This window comes from Podarcis bocagei (assembly GCF_964188305.1).
Source record: "Podarcis bocagei genome assembly, chromosome: 4".
Classification (NCBI taxonomy): domain Eukaryota; kingdom Metazoa; phylum Chordata; class Lepidosauria; order Squamata; family Lacertidae; genus Podarcis; species Podarcis bocagei.
Window position 1 is genome coordinate 8,562,004 of NC_138128.1, and position 20,742 is coordinate 8,582,745.

Below are 20,742 nucleotides of genomic sequence, written 5' to 3' on the forward strand. Positions count from 1 at the left end.
TAGCGATGGGCCTGAGGGTAAAGCCAGGGAGAAACTCCGAAAGAAAAGGCATGCACCCACAGACAGTCCAGGACAACCACTGTTTAGGCTGACCAAGCAGACATGCAAGGATCTTCAAATATCCTAGATCAGGGAGACAACAAGCATTTTAAATTGAATCATGAGCAGTAACTTTTGAGTGAGAGCTCTGAGTGTATTTGCAGGGCTGACAATGACAGAAATCTGCACTCAACGGAAAATGTTACACATAAACTGCATGTTTCCAGGCGGATGGAGGATCCAGAACACTTTTACGTCATCTGGTGGGATTTTATTTCCTCCGCTTCAGACTTAGATCCTCAACACACAACATCCACACCAGCTGGGGAAATTATATTATACCTTGGTATATCACCATTTCTTTCTCTTACTAATTTATTGTTTGTTTGCTTTGTGACTCTAAAAAGAATAGAAAACAGCAATCTGTACTCAAAGGTAAAACTCTCAGATCACAGGTTACCTGCAAGGAGAGCCCGGTGCTTGATGATTTTGCCTCGTATCTCGCCCTCAGGGTGCGACTTGGTGACCAGGGAAATGTGCAGCTGGTCAACCTTCAACAGCCGCGTCAAAGATTTTTGCAGGTTTCGCCAGACGCCGCAGATCTGTGAAGACAGTGTCCAGAGAGAGGGGCAGAAAGAAACAGGCCAATTTATCAGGCTATTGGAAAGAGCACAAATCCAGAGGACCGGACGCATATCCAGCATGGCCAATTGTTGGCATCTGTCTTGAGAGAGAATGGAGTTCACCTCCGGGGGTGAAGTCAACCGCTGTGTTAGCAGCACTGAAGTGACCTCCCCAGGGCATAGTGTCTATGGAGGTCCTGGGCTACCCAGATGAGAAGACCCCCCTCTTGGCCTCACTGATGTGGTCCAAACGGAAGCAGAGCAATGCTATTGGCACCAACATGGCTGCAGGAATTGCCAGAAGGAGGTATACAAGGCACCATCCAACCATCAGAGACTCTGCTCTGCATTTGTGTAGGGCTTACTCTTGAGCTTTTTCTTCTCCCGAAGATATCCCGCAAGGCAGCAGATGTTTAGGATGAGTTTTCCTTCTCCTAGTTGGGCTGCCTTCCCAGGTGGACGAGCCCCACCTGCCCCTCACTTCCCTCTACAGCAGTGGTTCTCAACCTGTGGGTCCCCAGATGTTGTTGGACTACAACTCCCATCATCCCTGAGCTCTGGCCTTGCTAGCTAGGGGTGATGGGAGTTGTAGTTCAACAACATCTGGGGACCCACAGGTTGAGAAAGGCTGCTCTACAGCAACATGCCTTGCTGTTTCAGCAACATAGTGCTTCAAAGCCCACAGGGGAGTAGAATAATTGGGATGATGACCTCAATGGGTCACTCACCATGTTATCCTGGGGGGAGGGGCCCTTTTGCACAGGATGCTCAAAGAGGACAGTCCCACCGGCGTCTGTGAAACGGACTCGGCTCGGCTGGCCCAGCCTGCAGAAGAAGAGGCAGAGGCTGTGGGTTTGAGGTTGCAACCAGAACAGAAAACACTGAACAGAAGGAATAGGTTAGGCCGGTGCCACCAACCTGACTTAGCTCCAGAGTGCTCCGCCAGCTTCTTTAAACAGCCTTCAAAATGCCAATGGATTTTGCATGCTAAAAGTGTCCCCAGACTGCTACTGCTATCATTTGGTAGTGTGGCAACATCACCTTGCCTAAAAGCGTTCAAAGTCTGCATTGCCATACTGCGTATTTGGTTATCTCTTCATTTTGTACTTTTCCAAGGATGCAGAAAGGCCCAGGAACAGCTTTACTGGGTCTCAGAAGGTGGTGGGCTCTCTTTCCTTGGAGTTCAGATGGCCCCTCTGTAGGGGATTCTTTAGCTGTGATTCCTGCATTCCAAGGGGTTGGACTAGATGACCTGGGGGATTCCTTCCAGCTCCCATCATCTCTAGCCTGCACGGCCACCCTAGGCTACTCAGGGTCTCAGGCAGAGGAAGGTCCTTCTCAGTGCTGCTATCTGCATTGTGTGGTTCACCCCACGCCACCCCGAGATTGCAGGGACTTAGCCTGTGGGCTTTCTGCATTGAAAGCACATCCTCTGCCACCGAGCTATAGAGGAGTCACTGAGATACAACGTCCAAAAGGAGATTTATGCTTGCCGTCAGCAAGCAAGGAACCACAGTTGCAGACCCCCAGGTTTTTCCCAATGAACCCCCTGCAGGAGGATAGATGGTGCCCCTCCAGAGGCTAGCCTCTCTCCCTTACGCAGCTTGAGAAATGCAACTCTCCTTGGCCCTGCTTAAAAAAGAATAACGACAGCCTTTGAGACTGTTTTGGGGGGATTTGTGGATGCATTTTGAAATTAGTCACCGCTCGGCTATGCAACGGCCTGGAAAAAGAGGAGGGACCACCACAGCAGAGAGGCTGGCCGCAGCTCTCTCCCGGAGCAGGCAGAAGGAGGATTTAACAATCGGGAGAGACTGATTGATTGCTGCTCCCCGGAGCCAAGCCCCAGGCAGAAGGCAGAAAGACCCCTGCTGACCCCAGCCTTGAGCAAGCGAGGAGAGGCAGCTGGGGCCTCGGCAACATGTGGACGCTGAACTTGTTTACTGGAGCCTTTCCCCCAAAAGTTTGTTTTTAATAAAAAATAATAACCACCGTGACGGGGAGGAGACTTTCTGCCTGGGACGGATACAGAGAAATTCCAAGCTGGGATTCACCCATGCCTGTTCAGCTGTTTCGTAATGATATCAGAGGAACACCAGCTGCCTGTCAGCAAGATGTGCTATGAAGCCGATGAAACAGAGAAGTCCGGGCGGAGAGAGAGATGGGGAGCAGGGCAGCTGGTGTGTGAACCCCAAGAAAGGGCTTTATATCACCCCTTTCCGTTTTAGGCACAAGGCTTGCCATGCTATTTTCTCACCCTGGGCATTATAGAATCATAGAATTATCAAGTTGGAAGGGACCCTGAGGGTCATCTTGCCAAACCAATAATAAAATAATAATAATAATTTATTATTTATACCCTGCCCATCTGGCTGAGTTTCCCCAGCCACTCTGGGCGGCTCCCAATCGAGTGTTAAAAACAATACAGCATTAAATATTAAAAACTTCCCTAAACAGGGCTGCCTTCAGATGTCTTTTATAGATAAGATAGCTGCTTATTTCCTTCACATCTGAAGGGAGGGTGTTCCACAGGGCAGGCACCACTACTGAGAAGGCCCTCTGTCTGGTTCCCTGTAACCTCACTTCTCGCAATGAGGGAACTGCCAGAAGGCCCTCGGCACTGGATCTCAGTGTCCCGGCTGAATGATGGGGGTGGAGATGCTCCTTCAGGTATACTGGACCGAGGCCGTTTAGGGCTTTAAAGGTCAGCACCAACACTTTGAATTGTGCTCGGAAACATACTGGGAGCCAATGAGATCTCTCAGGACTGGTGTTATGTGGTCCCGGCGGCCGATCCCAGTCACCAGGTTAGCTGCCACATTCTGGATTAATTGCAGTTTCCAGGTCACCTTCAAAGGTAGCCCCACATAGAGCACGTTGCAGTAGTCCAAGCGGGAGATAACTCGAGCATGCACCACTCTGGTGAGACAGTCTGGCTTCAAGTTACAAGAAAGGATATTCCGACTAAACATTCAGAAAAACTTTCTGACTGTAAGAGCTCTTCAGCAGTGGAGCAGACTCCCACAAGAGGTGGTGGACTCTCCTTCCTTGGAGGTTTTTAAGCAGAGGTTGGATGGCCATCTGTCATGGATGCTCTAGCTGAGATTCCTGCATTGCAGGGGGTTGGACTAGATGACCCCTGAGGTCCCTTCCAATTCTGTGATTCTATGAACCCCCTGCAATGCAGGAATCTCGGTCTCCCATCCAGCTTAAAACCATACCAGAACCTGCATAAATGTGCTCACAGTTTTATTGCTGCAGCAACTGCATGTGTGCATGTGCGCAAGGGGTGAATCACAGCCAAATAAGCTGGAAATGGTCTCTTCTGAAACCCTGGAGAGCTGCTGCCACTCAGTGTAAATGATACAGTCAAACCTTGGAAGTCAAATGGGATCCGTTCTGGAAGTCCTTCCAACTTCCAAAACGTTCGGAAACCAAAGCGCAGCTTCCACTTGGCTGCAGGAAGCTCCTGCACCAATCGAAAGCCCCGTCAGACATTCAGGTTCCAAAGAACGTTTGCAAGCCGGAACATTCACTTCCGGGTTTGCGGTGCTTGGGAGGCAAAACGTCCAAGTACCAAGGTGTTCGTGATCCAAGGGACAACTGCTAGATGGAACAATTGGAGGTGCCAAATTTTGGCCTCACTCAGGGCACCACATTTCCCAAAATCACCCAAGTCCACCTCTGCTACATGCTTCTCCCCATCCTGAACATCAGGCTGGGTGTCACTCACCTCTCATAGTTGATTGAGAAGAGGAGGTGAGAACGCACAAGAGTGAACCTGGCTTTTGCCACAGCACTGGACACGGGCGTCTGGGTCTCTGAGCCGCTGGTTAGCAAGGACACAAAATCTGAGGAGCAAAAGGGAACTGCCTGTGATTCTGCATACATTGCAAGTGATCCAGGAAGCCTGAAGAACTAGAGATATATAAAATATATCTGAAGAATCTGAAGGTGTATCTGAAGACGTGTGCATGCACATGAAAGCTCATACCAAGAACTAACTTAGTTGGTCTTTAAGGTGCTACTGGAAGGAATTTTTTTATTTTGACTATGGCAGACCAACACGGCTACCTATCTGCAACTAGAGATATATATATTTCGAAGTCTACAGTTCTACATTTATATGTGATTAATGCCTCCACTGTATCTTTTTTTAAATGCAAGTTCAATAAATGATGACATAAGCATGCACACATACAAAAACCATGCTTACTCATACTGAAAGTATTAAAACTCTAAACATCGGCGATTGCATTTTCAAAACTGATAAATTTATTCCTAACCACATTTATAAACTGACCTAGTAAACTCACTTTACAGATCTGTCCTTTGTAGGTTTTATAAATTCACAAGTGCTAGGTTCATTTCTACTGTGTTGGATCCCATGTCCCCGTTTACAAAAGCACCATGTATATTTTCAAGGAACCGTGTAAACGCTGTAAACATAAACCGATTCCAAAAGTTAATTCTGTTCTGCAGTATGATTGCTTAAATTTTAAAAAAATCCCTTTGTTTACTCAATTATAACATCATTGCATTTCTAATTATATACAAAAGCGACGCTGTCCTGTCTAGCTAGGGGAAGAATTTTACATAATTCAATAAGGATAGTATTGGTCCCAATTGTATATTTATTTGGAAAATGCCATTAATCATATTTATTACTGTCCTCCAAAAAGCCTCTGTTGTTATTATATTAACTTCAGCATTCTGCAAAAAACAACAGTAATGGCCACCCCCCCAACCCCCCCCCAACCACCCTCTATCTATCTGCTTCAAAGAGTGAACTACCTGACAAGGTTCAGAAATGGGGAACCCAAATAATCAAGGGAAAGGAGCAACTTCCCAATGAGGAAAGGCTGTTGCATTGGAGGATTGCGGAAAAAACGAGTAACGGAAGGCATGACAGAACTGTATAAAATTGGGTCTCTCAAAATGGCAGAACTCATGGACAGCCAATGAAGCGCAATGCTGGAAGATTCGAGACATATCAAAGAAAAGACTTCTTCCTACAACACATTGTTAATCTGCAGAACTCCCTCCCTCAGGAGGAGGAAGAAGAGTTTGGATTTGATATCCCGCTTTATCACTACCCGAAGGAGTCTCAAAGCGGCTAACATTCTCCTTTCCCTTCCTCCCCCACAACAAACACTCTGTGAGGTGAGTGGGGCTGAGAGACTTCAGAGAAGTGTGACTGGCCCAAGGTCACCCAGCAGCTGCATGTGGAAGAGCGGGGAAGCGAACCCCGTTCACCAGATTACGAGTCCACCACTCTTAACCACTACACCACACTGGCTCCCTTAGATGATGATGATGATGATGATGATAATGATGATGATGATTTGTTGCTGAATTACACAAACAAATCCCACAACACTGTTATCAAGAGACAACGGTTAAAATGTCTTTGAGTACAAAGCAGCATAGGAGTTACATGTCAAGCAGAGCTAACAATGTATTGTTCACTTGACATTCTAGCAGATTTCCAAAGCCTGAGGTGGGAATGTTTCAGGGTAGAAGTTAACATGGACACAGTGGTAGAAGAAATCCATAGAAATTCTCTTTAATAGAGAAGTGGTGGGCACCGACTTAAAGGTAAAGGTAAAGGCACCCCTGACCGTTAGGTCCAGTTGCAGACGACTCTGGGGTTGCGGCGCTCATCTCGCTCTATTGGCTGAGGGAGCCGGCGTTTGTTCGCAGACAGCTTCCGGGTCATGTGGCCAGCATGACTAAGCCGCTTCTGGCGAACCAGAGCAGCGCACGGAAATGCTGTTTACCTTCCCGCCGGAGCAATACCTATTTATCTACTTGCACTTTGACGTGCTTTCGAACTGCTAGGTTGGCAGGAGCTGGGACTGAACAACAGAAGCTCCCCCTCTCATGGGGATTCGAACTGCCAGCCTTCTGATCAGCAAGTCCTAGGCTCTGTGGTTTAACCCACAGCGCCACCTGCATCCCGGGCACTGACTTAGGTGGCTTTAAAAGAGGATGGGACAAATGCATGGAGGAGAGGGCTATAGTAGGATGCTGGACTAGTGAATCATTGGGATGGTCGCAACGTGTTCTTATGACGCAAGGTTGAAGGAGGCCTAAACTGCGCCACCTCAGGATTCGCAAAATATCCAAATTCCAATCCCTCACTTCCTTTACTTCTGCCGCAGCTACCTTGAGTCCTTATTTACCAAGGTCCGAGTTTGCATTTAACAGGGGTAAAGGAACGGGCAAATCTGTTGCTTTTAGGTTGCCTCTGTTTCTCATTTTTCCAATCTTAAATTTGCTTCTTGTATTTCCATGTCAAATTTGTGCTAAAAAAAAAGTTCTCCTGAAAATTCATCGGAATTCTTGTGTGAATTTATTGCAATATACACATTTTAATGCAGTTTTGGCTAACGTACATATTTCTACAATGCAATTATTCTTAAAATGATGCATTCTTCTACGTTGTTTTCACAAATATATGCATTTTAATGCAACCTTTGCCAATGAAACTGCACTGCAAAATTCAGAGAAATGTGAGTTTTGAAGGGTGGCTGTGTTTCAGTTTGGGTACTATGTTGGAAAGTGAGAAATAGAGAAGTTTGCCTTTAAATGCAAATGGATTGATTTACTCCCCACATCCCTACTTGGGTGTCTGCCTGGTGCAGCACATACCAGCTCAAGATATTAGGAGGGCTGCATGGAATCAGTGTCACAATTTTTATTTTTATTTTTAAAAGTGTCCAGGTTGTCCAAATTCTGTGACAGCAAAAATTGGATTCTACTACCTGAATCAACTGGAGAATCTGAGCAAGTTTGCATAATTTTAATTTGCAGAAACCAAATCTCAATCTTGCACTGTTATGGGAGGGGCAAGCTGCTAAGCAAGGCAGTGAAGCCCACCACTAACGTCTAAAAATGTGATTCAGACAAACTCCTCCGTCTTCCCAGATTTTAGCCAATGCTTCCCACAGTCATGCAAGTGGTGGTAGCTAGAGCTGCTAGGAGGTCATGAGTGTGTGGCCAATGAGATGTCACAGGAGTGTGGTCAAGTTGTCCTGGTTTCCTCCCCATCCTCCTTTGCAAATATTCTGTGGACACCTGACCATTGCAATTTTACAAACAGCACCTAACTGAACTGAAAAGTGCTTTATCCCAGAATATGTAAATATAGATAGTTATTTGGATGAAAATATATAGTTATAATAGGTTAAGATTATAGAGTAAAGATAAATGAAAGAGGGTAAGGATTTGCTGAAAGGACTTTGTAAACGGGAATAGAAAAGGGGAGGTGTGAGGAGCTCAAGGAAATAAGCAAATGAACTTAAAGATATTGAAAAATGGATTATTTCTTTTTAAGATATTCTTCTTCCTTTTTTCTCTTCTTTTTTATTTTTTCAACTACCGGTTTTTTAGGTTTCTTTTTTGGTAACTTTCTTATTAGCTCTTGTTCTTTTTTCTTTTTTCTTTTTTGTATGTGTAATAGTTGGTTTAATTATTTTTAACTTTTTTAAAAAAACAACTTATGTTTTGTATGTTTTGTGTAAAATCTTAATAAATATTTTTTAAAAAATAAAAAATGAAAAGTGCTTTATCCTGATTCAGAAGGAATCCCTGTTGTCACAATTTGTAGTGTGGACGTTTGTGCCCAAGAAGCTGTACATGACTCAGAAGTAAGCGCCAGGGATTCTATATCATTTCCAGAACGTGAAGTAAGGTGGAGAGCTATTAAATGGACTCTGACTTGGGAGCATAGGGTTAAAAATCAGCCATGAAGCTGACTGCGTGACCTCGGGCCAGTCTCTCAACCTAACCTACCTCACAGCAGGGGCAGAGGAAGGGGGGTGCGGTGGGTGTGGGCTGCCCCGGGTGTCACCACTGAGGGGGGTGACAAAACGCCAGGCGGCATTCACCGCGGGGCCTGCAGCGCATCCGAACCATGCATCTCCCCTGGTAAAGAAGCAGTGGCTTGGGCGCGCACAGGCTCCGTGCTGCCCAAACGGCCTGCCCGCTGCCTCCCCCCCAGCTGTAGGGCGGCTGAGTGGGAGGAGGCAGGCAGATTCTGGAGGCCCTGCCCCATAGACGGCTTGCGCCACCCCTATGAGTGGCTCGCCCTATCCCTGGCTTCCTCCACCACTGCCTCACTGGGTTGCTGTTAGGATAACACGGAGAAAACATGACTCGTGAATTATGCCACCGTGAGCTCCTTGAAGGGAAGGTGGAATAGTCATACATGCAACACTGATAAATAAGGAACAAGCAAAATTAATTCTTTCTCTCTCTCTCTCTCTCTCTCTCTCTCTCTCTCTCTCTCCTGCCTGCAGCTTTTGAATCATGGAAAAAGCCTAACCGGGCAATCAAAGAAAAATGAACCTGGTACACCATCAGGATATTAAGGCCTGCAGACATTGGACTTTACATGTAGGTCCTTGGAAAGTCCAGCGTGTCGTTGTCTGGGTAGGACCAGCTCGCCTGGGTGTGGTGCACAGACAGGGTGCAATCTATGATCCCATATTGCATTTAAACCACCCCCTGCACCATCCTGCTTTTTTGTAACAGCATTTTAAGTTTGCCAAAGTATTTTGCAATCTTCTCAACCTCACAACAACCCTGTAAAGTAGACCATAGTGCAACTTTAGCCAAACAAGAAAAATGAACAGTACTTGCACGTTAAAGAACTTGCAAATTCATTGTGGCATAGGCTTTTTCAGGCTACAGTGCACTTCATCAGACGCTTCTTGGCAATCCATTAAAAAAATTATGCAAGAAAACATTCTGAAGTGCTACCTGATTATTGATTCATTTGTGCTGTAAGTCATGGCTAGCTGGCTACTCCTTTCATTGAAAGGATACCAGAATACCCAACACCCCACAATGAACCAGTGACAGAGAAGAGAATTTTTAAAGTGGTGTGTGCACAATCTCTGGCATGCTCAAAAGTATGAAGACAACTGGCAGCGTGAAAAGGAAAACATGCAGAGAATATTCTACTCAGCTGACCTGGGATGAGTAGAATAAGGGTTTAACTGTTAGCACCACCAGCTCTTCCTTGCAAGCCAAAGTCTCCTCTCATGGACTTGAGCAGAGGAGATCTGATTAGGAACTAAAGAAATAAATGGCACAAGCATGCACAGAGTGCATCTGCCTCACCAATGAGGAGCTTCCTTTTGCATGCAAGAGGTGATTCCACAGGTATTGTTTGTCTAAATAGTACATCGTATAATCACCACTGTAGAAGACCAAAGGCCATTCTAGTCCAACTTCTCACAATAGCCAAACAAACTAAAACCTTTTTAAAGCCTTGAGGGGGAAAAGGAATGCAAAATCTCCATACTTCCCTGAAACCCAGACACACACAAAAGCCCTACAGTTCCAACAAAACAAATGTGGGAACCATTTCTTCTCCCGATCCTCCTCCCCAGTTCACAAAAACAAACTGCAAAATAAAGCAAAATTAAAAAGGATAGCATAGAAAGATGCACACTCTCTCCACCATTTCTCCCTTTTAAGGAGCATTAATAATACCGTATTTTTTGCTCTAAAAGATTCACTTTTTCCCTCCTAAAAAGTAAGGGAAATGTGTGTGCATCTTATGGAGCGAATGCAGGCTGCGCAGCTATCCCAGAAGCCAGAACAGCAAGAGGGATTGCTGCTTTCACTGCGCAGTGATCCCTCTTGCTGTTCTGGCTTCTGAGATTCAGAATATTTTTTTTCTTGTTTTCCTCCTCCAAAAGCTAGGTGCGTCTTGTGGTCTGGTGCGTCTTATAGAGCGAAAAATACGGTAATTAAAAACGCGCTGCTCAAACTAGCAACTACACCCTCCTTCTGGCTAGCTACAAAGAAGGTGCTTTGAGTTTTAGGCGTGGTTCTAGGATACAGCTCTGAGCATGTTTGGACTCCAAGGCAGCCCCACAAGGCCATACCATGGATGCTGGTGAGACTCCGAACTACAGATGGGAGTAGAAGCCTTCATAGCGGGGCTGCCTTGAAGTGCAGTCCAATCTGCCACATGGCTTCTCGGCTGAGTGCTGCAAAGGTCTGATTTTCCATAGGACGATAGATTGATACGAATGTTTGCAGAGTGTCCCTGACTTCAAACAAAAGTGGGACTGAGTATGTGGCTTTGATATTTGGGGGGCAATTTCTTTTCTTTCTTTTTTGCTTGACAATATTCTTGGGAGGGCTGCGTCCCATTAGCCCTAGAGCACCAGCTTCCACTGCATTCAGACACACCTGCAGACATGAGGACTAGAAACCTGGTCGCTGTTTTTTTAAAAAGAAAGAAAGAAAATCAGAAAGTTGGTTTCTGTGTTCCATCCCCACCCACCCCACCTAGACCATACCTATGCGGCTGTCATCTCGGACCAAATCCTCAGAACTTAGGTAGGCGCGGTCATTGTAATTCCTATGTAAGTCATCTTCCTTATCCTGAAAGTACTCAAAGTTGTCAAACAGCGGCTCAGGTCTCTTCTCTGGGATGCTGGGAGCGGCTGCATGATGGATGACAGGAAGCAAAGGATTTTTTGGCATCACAGAAAGTAGACAAATACAGAAACACGCTTTGATTCATCTTGCAATGCCCCCTTCCCCTTTCTTGCTCCTGGTCAGGGCCAGGCCTGAATTCGAGATAGCCGTAGGAAAAGTAGCCTTTGGTGGGTCCTCTCCTCCCTGAGAAACTTACCTGGTAGCATCCAGCAGCACCTGAAAACAGCACCAGGCGGATGGGTCTAACTCCCATTTTAATTTATCACAGTGCCCCGGTGCCAGAGGCATTGTGGGAAATTCCACCTTCGCCATCTTTAAATGTCATTTCCCCTCTACATTATCTCCATGTAGGAAAGTGCCCCAATTTCAGGGCTAGATGAAGACATTTTGGCCTCTGAGGTAAACAAAACGATAAGCCAAAATGGTGCTTGCCATATATGCTGAAGCACCGCAATAATAAGAACAGATGATACAGCTGGCCATTCGCCACTAGCTGTGGAGCCCAAAATCTGTCACCTGAGGCAAGTTTTATTCCATTTCTCTTCATTTATTGCTAAAACACACGGGCCACTTTTCAACGCAGGCGCGTTTCCCAAAGCATCAAGTGTAATAATAAAAACACTCCACTGTTAAATCCAATACAAAAATTAAAACAGCATGAAATACTAAGATAAGTAAGGGCAGAAGTAAAGTTGTAGACAAAAACCAGCTGCCACAAAATAAGTAAACCACCCACATATGACAATTCAGTTAAAAGCTTGGGCATAGAAAACAGGTTTTTCCCTGGATGTCTAAAACTTTAAAAAGAAGAAGAATAGGGTGAGGCAGATCTCTCGGTGTTGGCCAAAATGTGTTGGGCCTTCAGATCTTGTTGGACTCAAGCTCCCATTGGCCCCAGGCCAGCATGCCCAATGGTCAGGGATTATGGGAGTTGTAGTCCAACAGTGTCTGAAAGGCCCTATGGAAGCTACCCTAGTTTAGGGATTTGCATTAACGCAGTGTCTCTCTCTCTCACACACACCCCAACCAAAATAAGGTTTTCTCAGTCTGGCGGCATTTATTTATATATGCTTTCCTATACAAATTATAACAACGACCTGAAAGGGGGTGGGGGTAATGGCAGCATTTGACACCCCCCAGTGACAATGTCCCTTTCCACGTTCCATAAGATATCACCACCCATTTCAGTCCAAGGAACAAGAGGGCAGACATGAACAAACAAACGTGGCAGTCCCACCATGTCATGTTTTGCCTTGGATATAGAACTGAAAATTGGAGCTTACTTCTTGAATGTCCCTGGCAAAATACCCAGGAATTGGATCTCCCAACTTTGCTCGTCTTCATGGAATTTTGCTAATTCTGAGCACAGCAAGGCTGGTGTGGGAGCTAAGATGCTCTGCGACAGAAACGCAAAGATTTATGGCATCCACATGCGATCATGAATGCTGCCCAAATGTGCTTTTTATTTACTCAAATGTGCATCTGGGTGGTCATTTCGTAAACTGTTTGCTGAGGCATGTCCCCAGACCACAGTGATCATTCGGCCACCAGGACAGCAAGAACTCCTTGTGCAATTAACCATCTCGGGACAAAGCTTCACTTTCGCCGGGAGTCCCTTGCGTGCAAACAAGCGAAATATTCACCCTGTGATAAAATCAACTTGTAGAAACTTTGCTGTGTCAAAAAGGTAATGGGGCCGTTCCATTACCTGTGCTGCCCATCCTCATATCACAGTCTTCGCCTCAAATTGCTTCCTCCTCCGACTCTTAGAAGCAGGGCTTTTTCCGGGGTGGCACCTTGCTTGTTGGAATGCCCTTCCAAGAGAAGCCTGCCCAACTTGTTTATTCTGTTGGGAGGCTTGGAAGTGGTAGGAAAGGTGCAAAATCATTTAATATTGCTAGAGCTTGAAGTGTATGTAACTGAGCTATGCCACATGGGAGTCAAATGGTTTTACTAAAAACTCCCCTGTTCACTTTGCTTGCCAATTCTGTGCCACCAGGTTGAGGTTCAGGCAGTGGCAGCAATGTCCCTCCCTGTTGCTACTTGAAGCCATCCTTTCCTTTTTAGCTACTCCCGCGTGAGGCCAGGAAACACTGTCTTCCCTCTGCTTTGGCACTGCGGCATTACTACGCTGCCACATCTGATTGATTATGTTGTATTTTCGGGAAGCCAAATCAGAGCGAGGGTAATGTTTTGTGCCATCGCTCTGAGCTGTCTTTGCTACATCACCATGTAGCCAAATCTGATCAGCTACATGGTGTTGTCATGAAGTCAGAGCATAGTATGGTATCATGCCATGTTGCTACAGTGGGAGAATAGTTCTAAAAAGCAAAGAGAAGCATTACAACTAGTGTCTGATGAGCAACCATTTATTCCCCCCCCCCTTTTTATAATCCCCTCCAATATCACCTGAATACTTCGTTGATTTTAAATTCTGAGCAGCCTTGAGGCCTCTTTTAGTCAAACTGGCGGAATGTAGTTATGATGAACAGAGACATTTTTGCAGAAAACCAGGATCTGGCATGAAAATCCCTTGTGTATAAGTAAATGCATGAGACCTACACGGCTTTAGCTGTCCCACAGGTGGCAAAGCTCCATATCGCAGGGGGGTTGGACTTGATGATCCCCAGGGATCCCTTCCAAATCTGCAATTCTGTGTGCCCATTGCTCATGCATGGCAAACTCTAACTGGGATTCATGTGATGCCCTACCCCAATATAGATGCGGTGATACCTTGGTTTACAAACTTAATCCGTTCCGGAAGTCTGTTCTTAAATCGAAACCATTCATAAACCGAGGCGCACTTTCCCTAATGAGGCCTCCTGCCGCCGGTGCCCTTCAACCGTTCGGCTTCTGTTCTTAGACGGAGGTAAAGTTCTCAAACCAGACACTATTTCCAGTTTTGCGGAGTTTATAAACCGAATCGTTCTTAAACCAGACTGTTCTTAAAACCAAGGTAAAACTGTATAGATATATACAGTGGACGCTCGGGTTGCGAATGTGATCCGTGCAGGATGCACGTTCACAAGCCGCAACGTCCACAACCTGCAGCAGCTCGTCTGCACATGCGCAAAGTGTGATTTAGTGATTATGCACATGTGCGACCGCCGAAACCTGGAAGTAACCCGTTCCGGTACTTCTGGGTTTCGGTGGTCCACAACCCGAAAAAATGCAACCTGAAGCGTCTGTAACCCAAGGTATGACTGTACCTAGTAGAGAAAATTTCACCTTGGGGAAGATGCACAGTGGAATTTTGTCTGAGTCCAGAGTTCATCTCTTTGTTCCCTCTGAGAATTTATGCTTCCCTTACATTGCTGCACAGTTTCTAATACTGACTGACAGATCCAGAAAAGACCCTTGACTCAGAGGGGGTCCCAGTTTCCCATATGACCTGTGGTCCTTGCAAGCACTGGTCCCCTGCTCCCTTCTTCCATTTACACCCTGATCTGCACAACAGCTGATCTAAAAACCCTTTTGATTTCAAGCCAGAGAAAGTCCCATAGAAATCAACGGAGAGCCCTTGGCATGATGCCAGAGGGTTAACCGCTACCCTTAGCAGGTTGTGATAATCAGCCAGCCCAGTTGGAAACGGCTTCTTGGCAAGGAGAGCTTGTCTGTGTGCTACTTGGGAAAGAATCGGCACAAAAGCTGTTATTATGTAATCCTTGTTGGGACAAAGTTAATTGTGTTTGTGCAAATCACTTAGGAACGGAGCAACAACAGGACGACTTCCATCAGTGCGGGAAACGGACGAGGTGACACAATTCTCTCCAGGCTCTCTGCTGCTTCGGGAGCAGCCAGCTCCCCATGCAAACTGACCGTGAATCCTAAAATCCTGTTAAAGATACTAGTGGGTTTTGGGATACTGCCTTGTGCAAGGCCCTCTTATCCTGCCTCTTCTGAGGTGGCAAAACACACAGAGAGACCTGGCTCTGAATAGCAGCCAATATTTCCGACCCATTCAGACTAACTTGCACATTTCCCAAATACATCTACCTGAACTTTCTGCCATTTTTTTTTTTTGGGGGGGGGCTACTTTGAGCAGAAAAGTTACTTGTGAGGAGGAGGGATAGTCCAGCAGGGTAAGAAAGAGTAAAGGTCCATTCACTGGCCAGACCAGAGAGCACCCAAGAAAGGCATGGAGAGACACAATAGCCGTCCTCTGCCAAGGGACTGCCTTTTTGCAGAGATTCATAGTTCTAGGCTTGGGGAAATAGCTCCCGGGGCTTAAAATACGCTGACCTCAAATGCCAGGTGAGAAGCACAACCCAAAATGCAGTAATGAAACTGCTATCACGTTTGCAAAGCTAAGCAGGGGCCATTATGGTTTCAAATTGAATGGGAGACATTGTGTTGAGATTCCTGCATTGCAGGGGATTGTAACTTCGCTTCTCGCAGTGATGGAACCAGCAGAAGACTCTTGGAAGAGAACCTCATTGCCCATCTAGAAGCTCCCTGGGTCTTACTTTGGCTATAACTCTTCCCCCCCCTTCATCCTGGGTGCAAGTTCCAGACTAGCTAGTGGCAGGCAAACTTGGCCCTCCAGATGTTTTGGAACTACAACTCCCATTATCCCTGACCAATGGTCCTGTTAGCTAGGGATGATGGGAGTTGTAGTCCCAAAACATCTGGAGAGGAGAGTTTGCCTATGCCTGGGCTAGATGACCCATGGAGGTCCCTCCCAACTTAACAATTCAATTGTTCTATTATCCTATGAAAAATGTGTTTTCCAGAGAGGCACGGCTCCCATCCCTTCCTTTGACTGACTTCAGGGGTGGGTTGCCCCTCCAGATGTTGCTGGACTCACAAACTCCCATCAGACCCAGCCAGCAGAGCTGACAGGCAAGGAGGATGGGAGTGTCACCCAACGACACCAGTGCGACCACACATTTCCCAGTCCCACCTGCTGAAGTGTCTGATAAATGGGGTAAGTGAGGGGTGGAACTGGGGGGGTGGGGGTGGGCAGGAGGTGAAGGAGAGAATAGGCATAGATAGGTGCATGGGAGGGGGCTTTGGGGCTCATGGGGCTAGGCATGGGTGATCATGGAATCTCCAATTTTCTGCTTTGTACCTGAGATAGGAGGAGCTTGCCTGCCACTAGCCGGTCTGGAACTCGCACCCAGGATGGAAAGAAAAAAAGAGTTATAGCAAAAGCAAGACCCAGTGAGCTTCTAGATGGGCAATGAGGTCCTCTTCTGAGAGTCTTCTGCTGGTTGCCTCACTGCGAGAAGCGAAGTTACAGGGAACCAGGCAGAGGGCCTTCTCAGTAGTGGTGCCTGCCCTGTGGAACGACCTCCCATCAGATGTCAAAGGGAAAAACAACTATCTGACTTTTAGAAGACATCTGAAGGCAGCCCTGTTTAGGGAAGCTTGTAATGTTTGATGTTTTATCGTGTTTTTACTATTCTCCTGGGAGTTGCCCAGAGTGGCTAGGGAAAGCCAGATGGATGGGGTATAAATAATAAAATAAAATAAAATAAAATAAAATAAAATAAAATAAAATAAAATAAAATAAAATAAAATATTATTATTATTATTTGTGGGGATCAGTGCTCCTCGTGCCTGTAAGGTTTTTCTTGCACAGTCCCTGTGACATTGTTGTCACCAGAAATTCCAGATCGCATTTTAACCCCCATTTAATCCAGAGTTACTGTTTCCAAGGAAAAAAAGTTTTTAAAAAACCAACGACCTGTTTGCAATATCTCGGTGGCCCATTTGCAACATTGAAGCCCCCACCCGGCTGCACCCTTCATACTCCTGTGAAACGTACAACCCTCTTGTGTTCCCAAGCAGTCTCCCGTCCCAGAACAAACTCTGCTGAGCTGGCTGGGGCAGGTGTGTTGTTCAGGGTGTTATGATCACAGACAAGCTCCCTTCTTCTCAGATGCCCAGAGAGACCCAAACAAACTGGGAAATAGACTATACAGGGGAAGCAGGCCTCGGCTCAATGCACAAAATCAACACACTGAATAAACCAGGGAGCATCCGTTCCTTCGGATATCCTCCCCTTCCACCTCCAGTCTGAGAGATTTGATACACAAGCCTCTCCGTGAAAACAGTAGCTTTTCAAATGGAAGTCGCCTGCAGCAACAGGCTTGAGGGTGCGTCCTCAAACTGCTGCCAGCGAAGGCTGGAAAGGATGCATCTTGCACAAGCTGTTACAGCGAAGCGTTTCATACACAAACTCTGCATCATATAATGTTGGTCCTTAAGATTATGAGTGCCCTTTCTCTTCTGCTCTCTACCAAAAACGGAGGAAGTTTCTAGTCCTCATGAATCACTTTTAGGCTGATTTGAATATAATTAGCATAACCTAAAGAAACTTGGGGACTGCCTTTATTTACTTGTTTCATGTTTCGATCCTGAGCTTTTGCCTACCAAGTCAGGGTGGCAAACATACCCCTGCCCCTCTCCAATTTTATGAGAAAAGTTAGGCTGAGAGATAGGGGCTGGTCATCAAGTGAGCTTTGTGGACAAGGTGGGTCTCCCCAGTGATGGTCCAGTGCTCAATTCACTACCCTCCTCTGACCAACGAAACTGGCTGGCTGGACAGGAAAAATGGTGCCTGAGTGCCAGGGGGCTCTGTGAGGCAAGTGGTTTAGAAATTGAGGCGAATTCACACCCCACTTCATGAGGGCGCCCAAATATTCATCTGCCATGGGAGAAGGCCAGATTGGCTAGTGTCAGGGAGGCCCACAATCCATGAAGACAACTGACTTTACCTTCCGCCCCACGGAAAACATAGGACCCACCACCATCACCATCAACCCTTACCCTTTGGACAGGTTTTGCAGCAGTGTCCTGGCAGCAGGATGGCATCACTGCAAGGAGGGGTGGGGCAGTCGTGCTTAATGTTCTTACAGCTGACTTTGCCCGTCGGCTTCCCACGACGATTCCTCTGCTGTGGAGGGAAAGAGAAAATATTGATGATGGAGGACATGCGTCTGAGGCATTTGCTATGCATTGCGAGCTCTGCTTCCACATCTGTGCTGGACCTTGCAGAATATGCACCTCATATCTCATAATCGATTCCAGAGAAGTCTCACTTAACTCTTAAAAAAAAAGTTAATGATGCAGAGATAAGTTCCGAAAGTTGCATGCTCCATCAGCAGAAGGCAACTGCTGTTCTGATAGCAAAATGCTACTGTCTATGGGTGCTTTCCAATTTCAGACCAGGGAACGGTACAGTGGTACCTCGGGTTACATATGCTTCAGGTTACATACACTTCAGGTTAAAGACTCCGCTAACCCAGAAATAGTGCTTCAGGTGCAGAACTTTGCTTCAGGAAGAGAACAGAAATCGTGCTCTGGTGGCGCAGCAACAGCAGGAGGCCCCATTAGCTAAAGTGGTGGTTCAGGTTAAGAACAAGCACGATTTCTGTTCTCATCCTGAAGCAAAGTTCTTAACCCGAGGTACTATTTCTGGGTTAGCGGAGTCTGTAACCTGAAGCGTATGTAACCTGGAGCGCATGTAACCCGAGGTACCACTGTACTATCTAGGGCAGACCACAGGGCAAAGGCAGTCCGTCTGCTTGCCTCTCCAAGGTGAATCCTGTGCCCCTGCACTGCCCTCTCCCTGCAGCCGGGACAAACAGCGACGGCAGATTTACTTCAGGAAATTGTCTTGGAGCGTATCGTGCAGGAAAGGACGTGCCAGAGCATTTTGAGCTATTGCGGAAGGGAAATAATGTGACCGTGTCCAAAAGTACAGGCACTTCCTCAATAAAGGGCACCTGCAAGTGCGGTGTTTATGAGATCTGCTTTCCCAGCCTCCCTGTTATTTATGAATTTGTTTGCACCCCCACTTTTTTAAAAAAGGGGGGGGGGAAGCACGAGGCAACTTATGCAAAATATCATCAAAGAGCAACACTATAATTTAATACAATCTGAAAAGAAAACAATCAACAAATAGACCAATAGATAAACAAGCTGAAGTGTGTGTGTGTGTGTGACTATCTGCATTTTGCAGGACACTATAATTTCCTGTTTTGCAGCTGATGGGGAATTAGGTGAGGGCCTTGTCCAAAAAAGACATGCAAATGACAGAATTGCAAGCCAGAACCCCACTCTGAAATCCCAGCTCTCTGATCACTGGAGTTAGCATTAATTAGCATCCTTATTGTTATTAATAACCTGTCCTTCGCCAGAAGGTGTGACTTTATGGCACGTCACAGCAGTGTAAAACACAAGGTTAAAAACTGTTTAGAATCAATAGAAGAGGCCTGAGGCAAGGCTCCTACACATACCTTGAAGTGATTAAGAGATTTATGTGCCTGTGTGACAGAAAGAAAAAGAAAGCAGTTTTCTACATTACATTAAAAATGAGTGACTAAATGCACTTTTGAGCCTCTCTTGGGGAGTAATGAAGGTGGGAGGTCTGGGATGAGCTCTTCCCGGCTTTCCCCCCCTGCCCCAAACAGGGTAAACGCAGCTGTGTGTATGCAGAGAGGGGAGATGGTTTGTTTCAAATGTATCTACCTTTAATTTCTTTCTTTTTTTGAAAAAACAACCCCACAGGAGATAATCTGGTCATGGCTCTCTTGTGGTCTCACCTAGTTTGGAACTCACTCAGTACAGTATTTGTGTGCCTGAGTAGATGTTGTCATACGGAAGAGAACAGAGTTTCCTGAACTTCCAGTTCCTAAAGCAGACCTTAGATATTTATTTTGAAGGTGTTTTAAAGTGTGAACCGGAAGCACAGATTGTCACCCTATGAAAAGGGGGGGGGGGGTAAGAGAGCCATACTCAGCCAAAAGCATGGAAAAGCTGCTTGCTCTCAAAGGAGACCACCTTCTGCTTTTCTGTGTTCCTTGATTGGAAAGAGGCAAGTTCAATGCAGGGTATCATGCAATGTCTTTAAGTTGGCTATCTCCGGGACATGACTCTGCTCAAGGGTAGGTAGTGGTGGCGGCGGCTGGTTCTTGCTGGGAGGAAGGCAAGGAGGCCAACAGCAGGTGGCGCCAGAGCCATTGAGAGGCAGAACCAACTAATACAGTGGTAACTCGGGTGACAAACACCTTGGGTTACAAACAGCAGGTTGCAGACTCTGCTAACCCAGAAGTAGTACCTTGGGTTAAGAACTTTACCTCAGGATGAGAACAGAAATCGCGCAGTGGCGGCACGGCAGCAGCGGGAGGCCCCATTAGCTAAAGTGGTACCTCAGGTTAAGAACGGTTTCGGGTTAAGAACAGATCTCCGGAACGAATTAAATCACTAAACGACTAAACAACAACCAGAGCTACCACGGTACCAAGTTTCCTCCCTGCTAAAAGGGCAACAAATACAATGTTTTTTGATATCTGATGAAAACAAAGAAAGAAATACAATAACTTGGAACTGTGTGTGAAAAAATTGTAGAAATAATAATACAATGAGTCTAATCAGAAGCCAAATGTGTTTGTTTTGTTTTGTTTTGTTTTCCCTTTCCCCTTTTTCCCCTTCCCCCTCTCCCCTCTTCTTCTTCCTCTTCTCTTTTCTTTTTTGTGCCTCCTTTCTTGGCCTTTCTCTTTTTGATATGTTAAGAAAGAGACAAAAGAGATAAAAGTGTAATATGAAAAGTTCAGTAAGTTAAAAGTGATGTTATGTAATTTTTCTATTACTATTTATATATTGTTAA

At 46.0% G+C, this 20,742-nt stretch overlaps 1 protein-coding gene across 1 annotated transcript in view; it reads right to left on the bottom strand.

Moving 5' to 3' along the window:
- The window catches only part of CHRD (chordin), a 48,369-nt gene that overhangs the window by 22,608 nt on the left and 5,019 nt on the right, over positions 1-20,742 (bottom strand). Inside the window, exons 3-7 of the mRNA XM_081190100.1 lie at positions 17,901-18,027; positions 10,985-11,131; positions 4,396-4,513; positions 1,391-1,487; positions 500-641 (exon numbers count right to left, since the gene is read on the bottom strand). Of these exons, the coding sequence (XP_081046226.1) occupies positions 500-641; positions 1,391-1,487; positions 4,396-4,513; positions 10,985-11,131; positions 17,901-18,027 (631 nt within the window). The remainder of the gene's footprint in view (positions 1-499; positions 642-1,390; positions 1,488-4,395; positions 4,514-10,984; positions 11,132-17,900; positions 18,028-20,742) is intronic.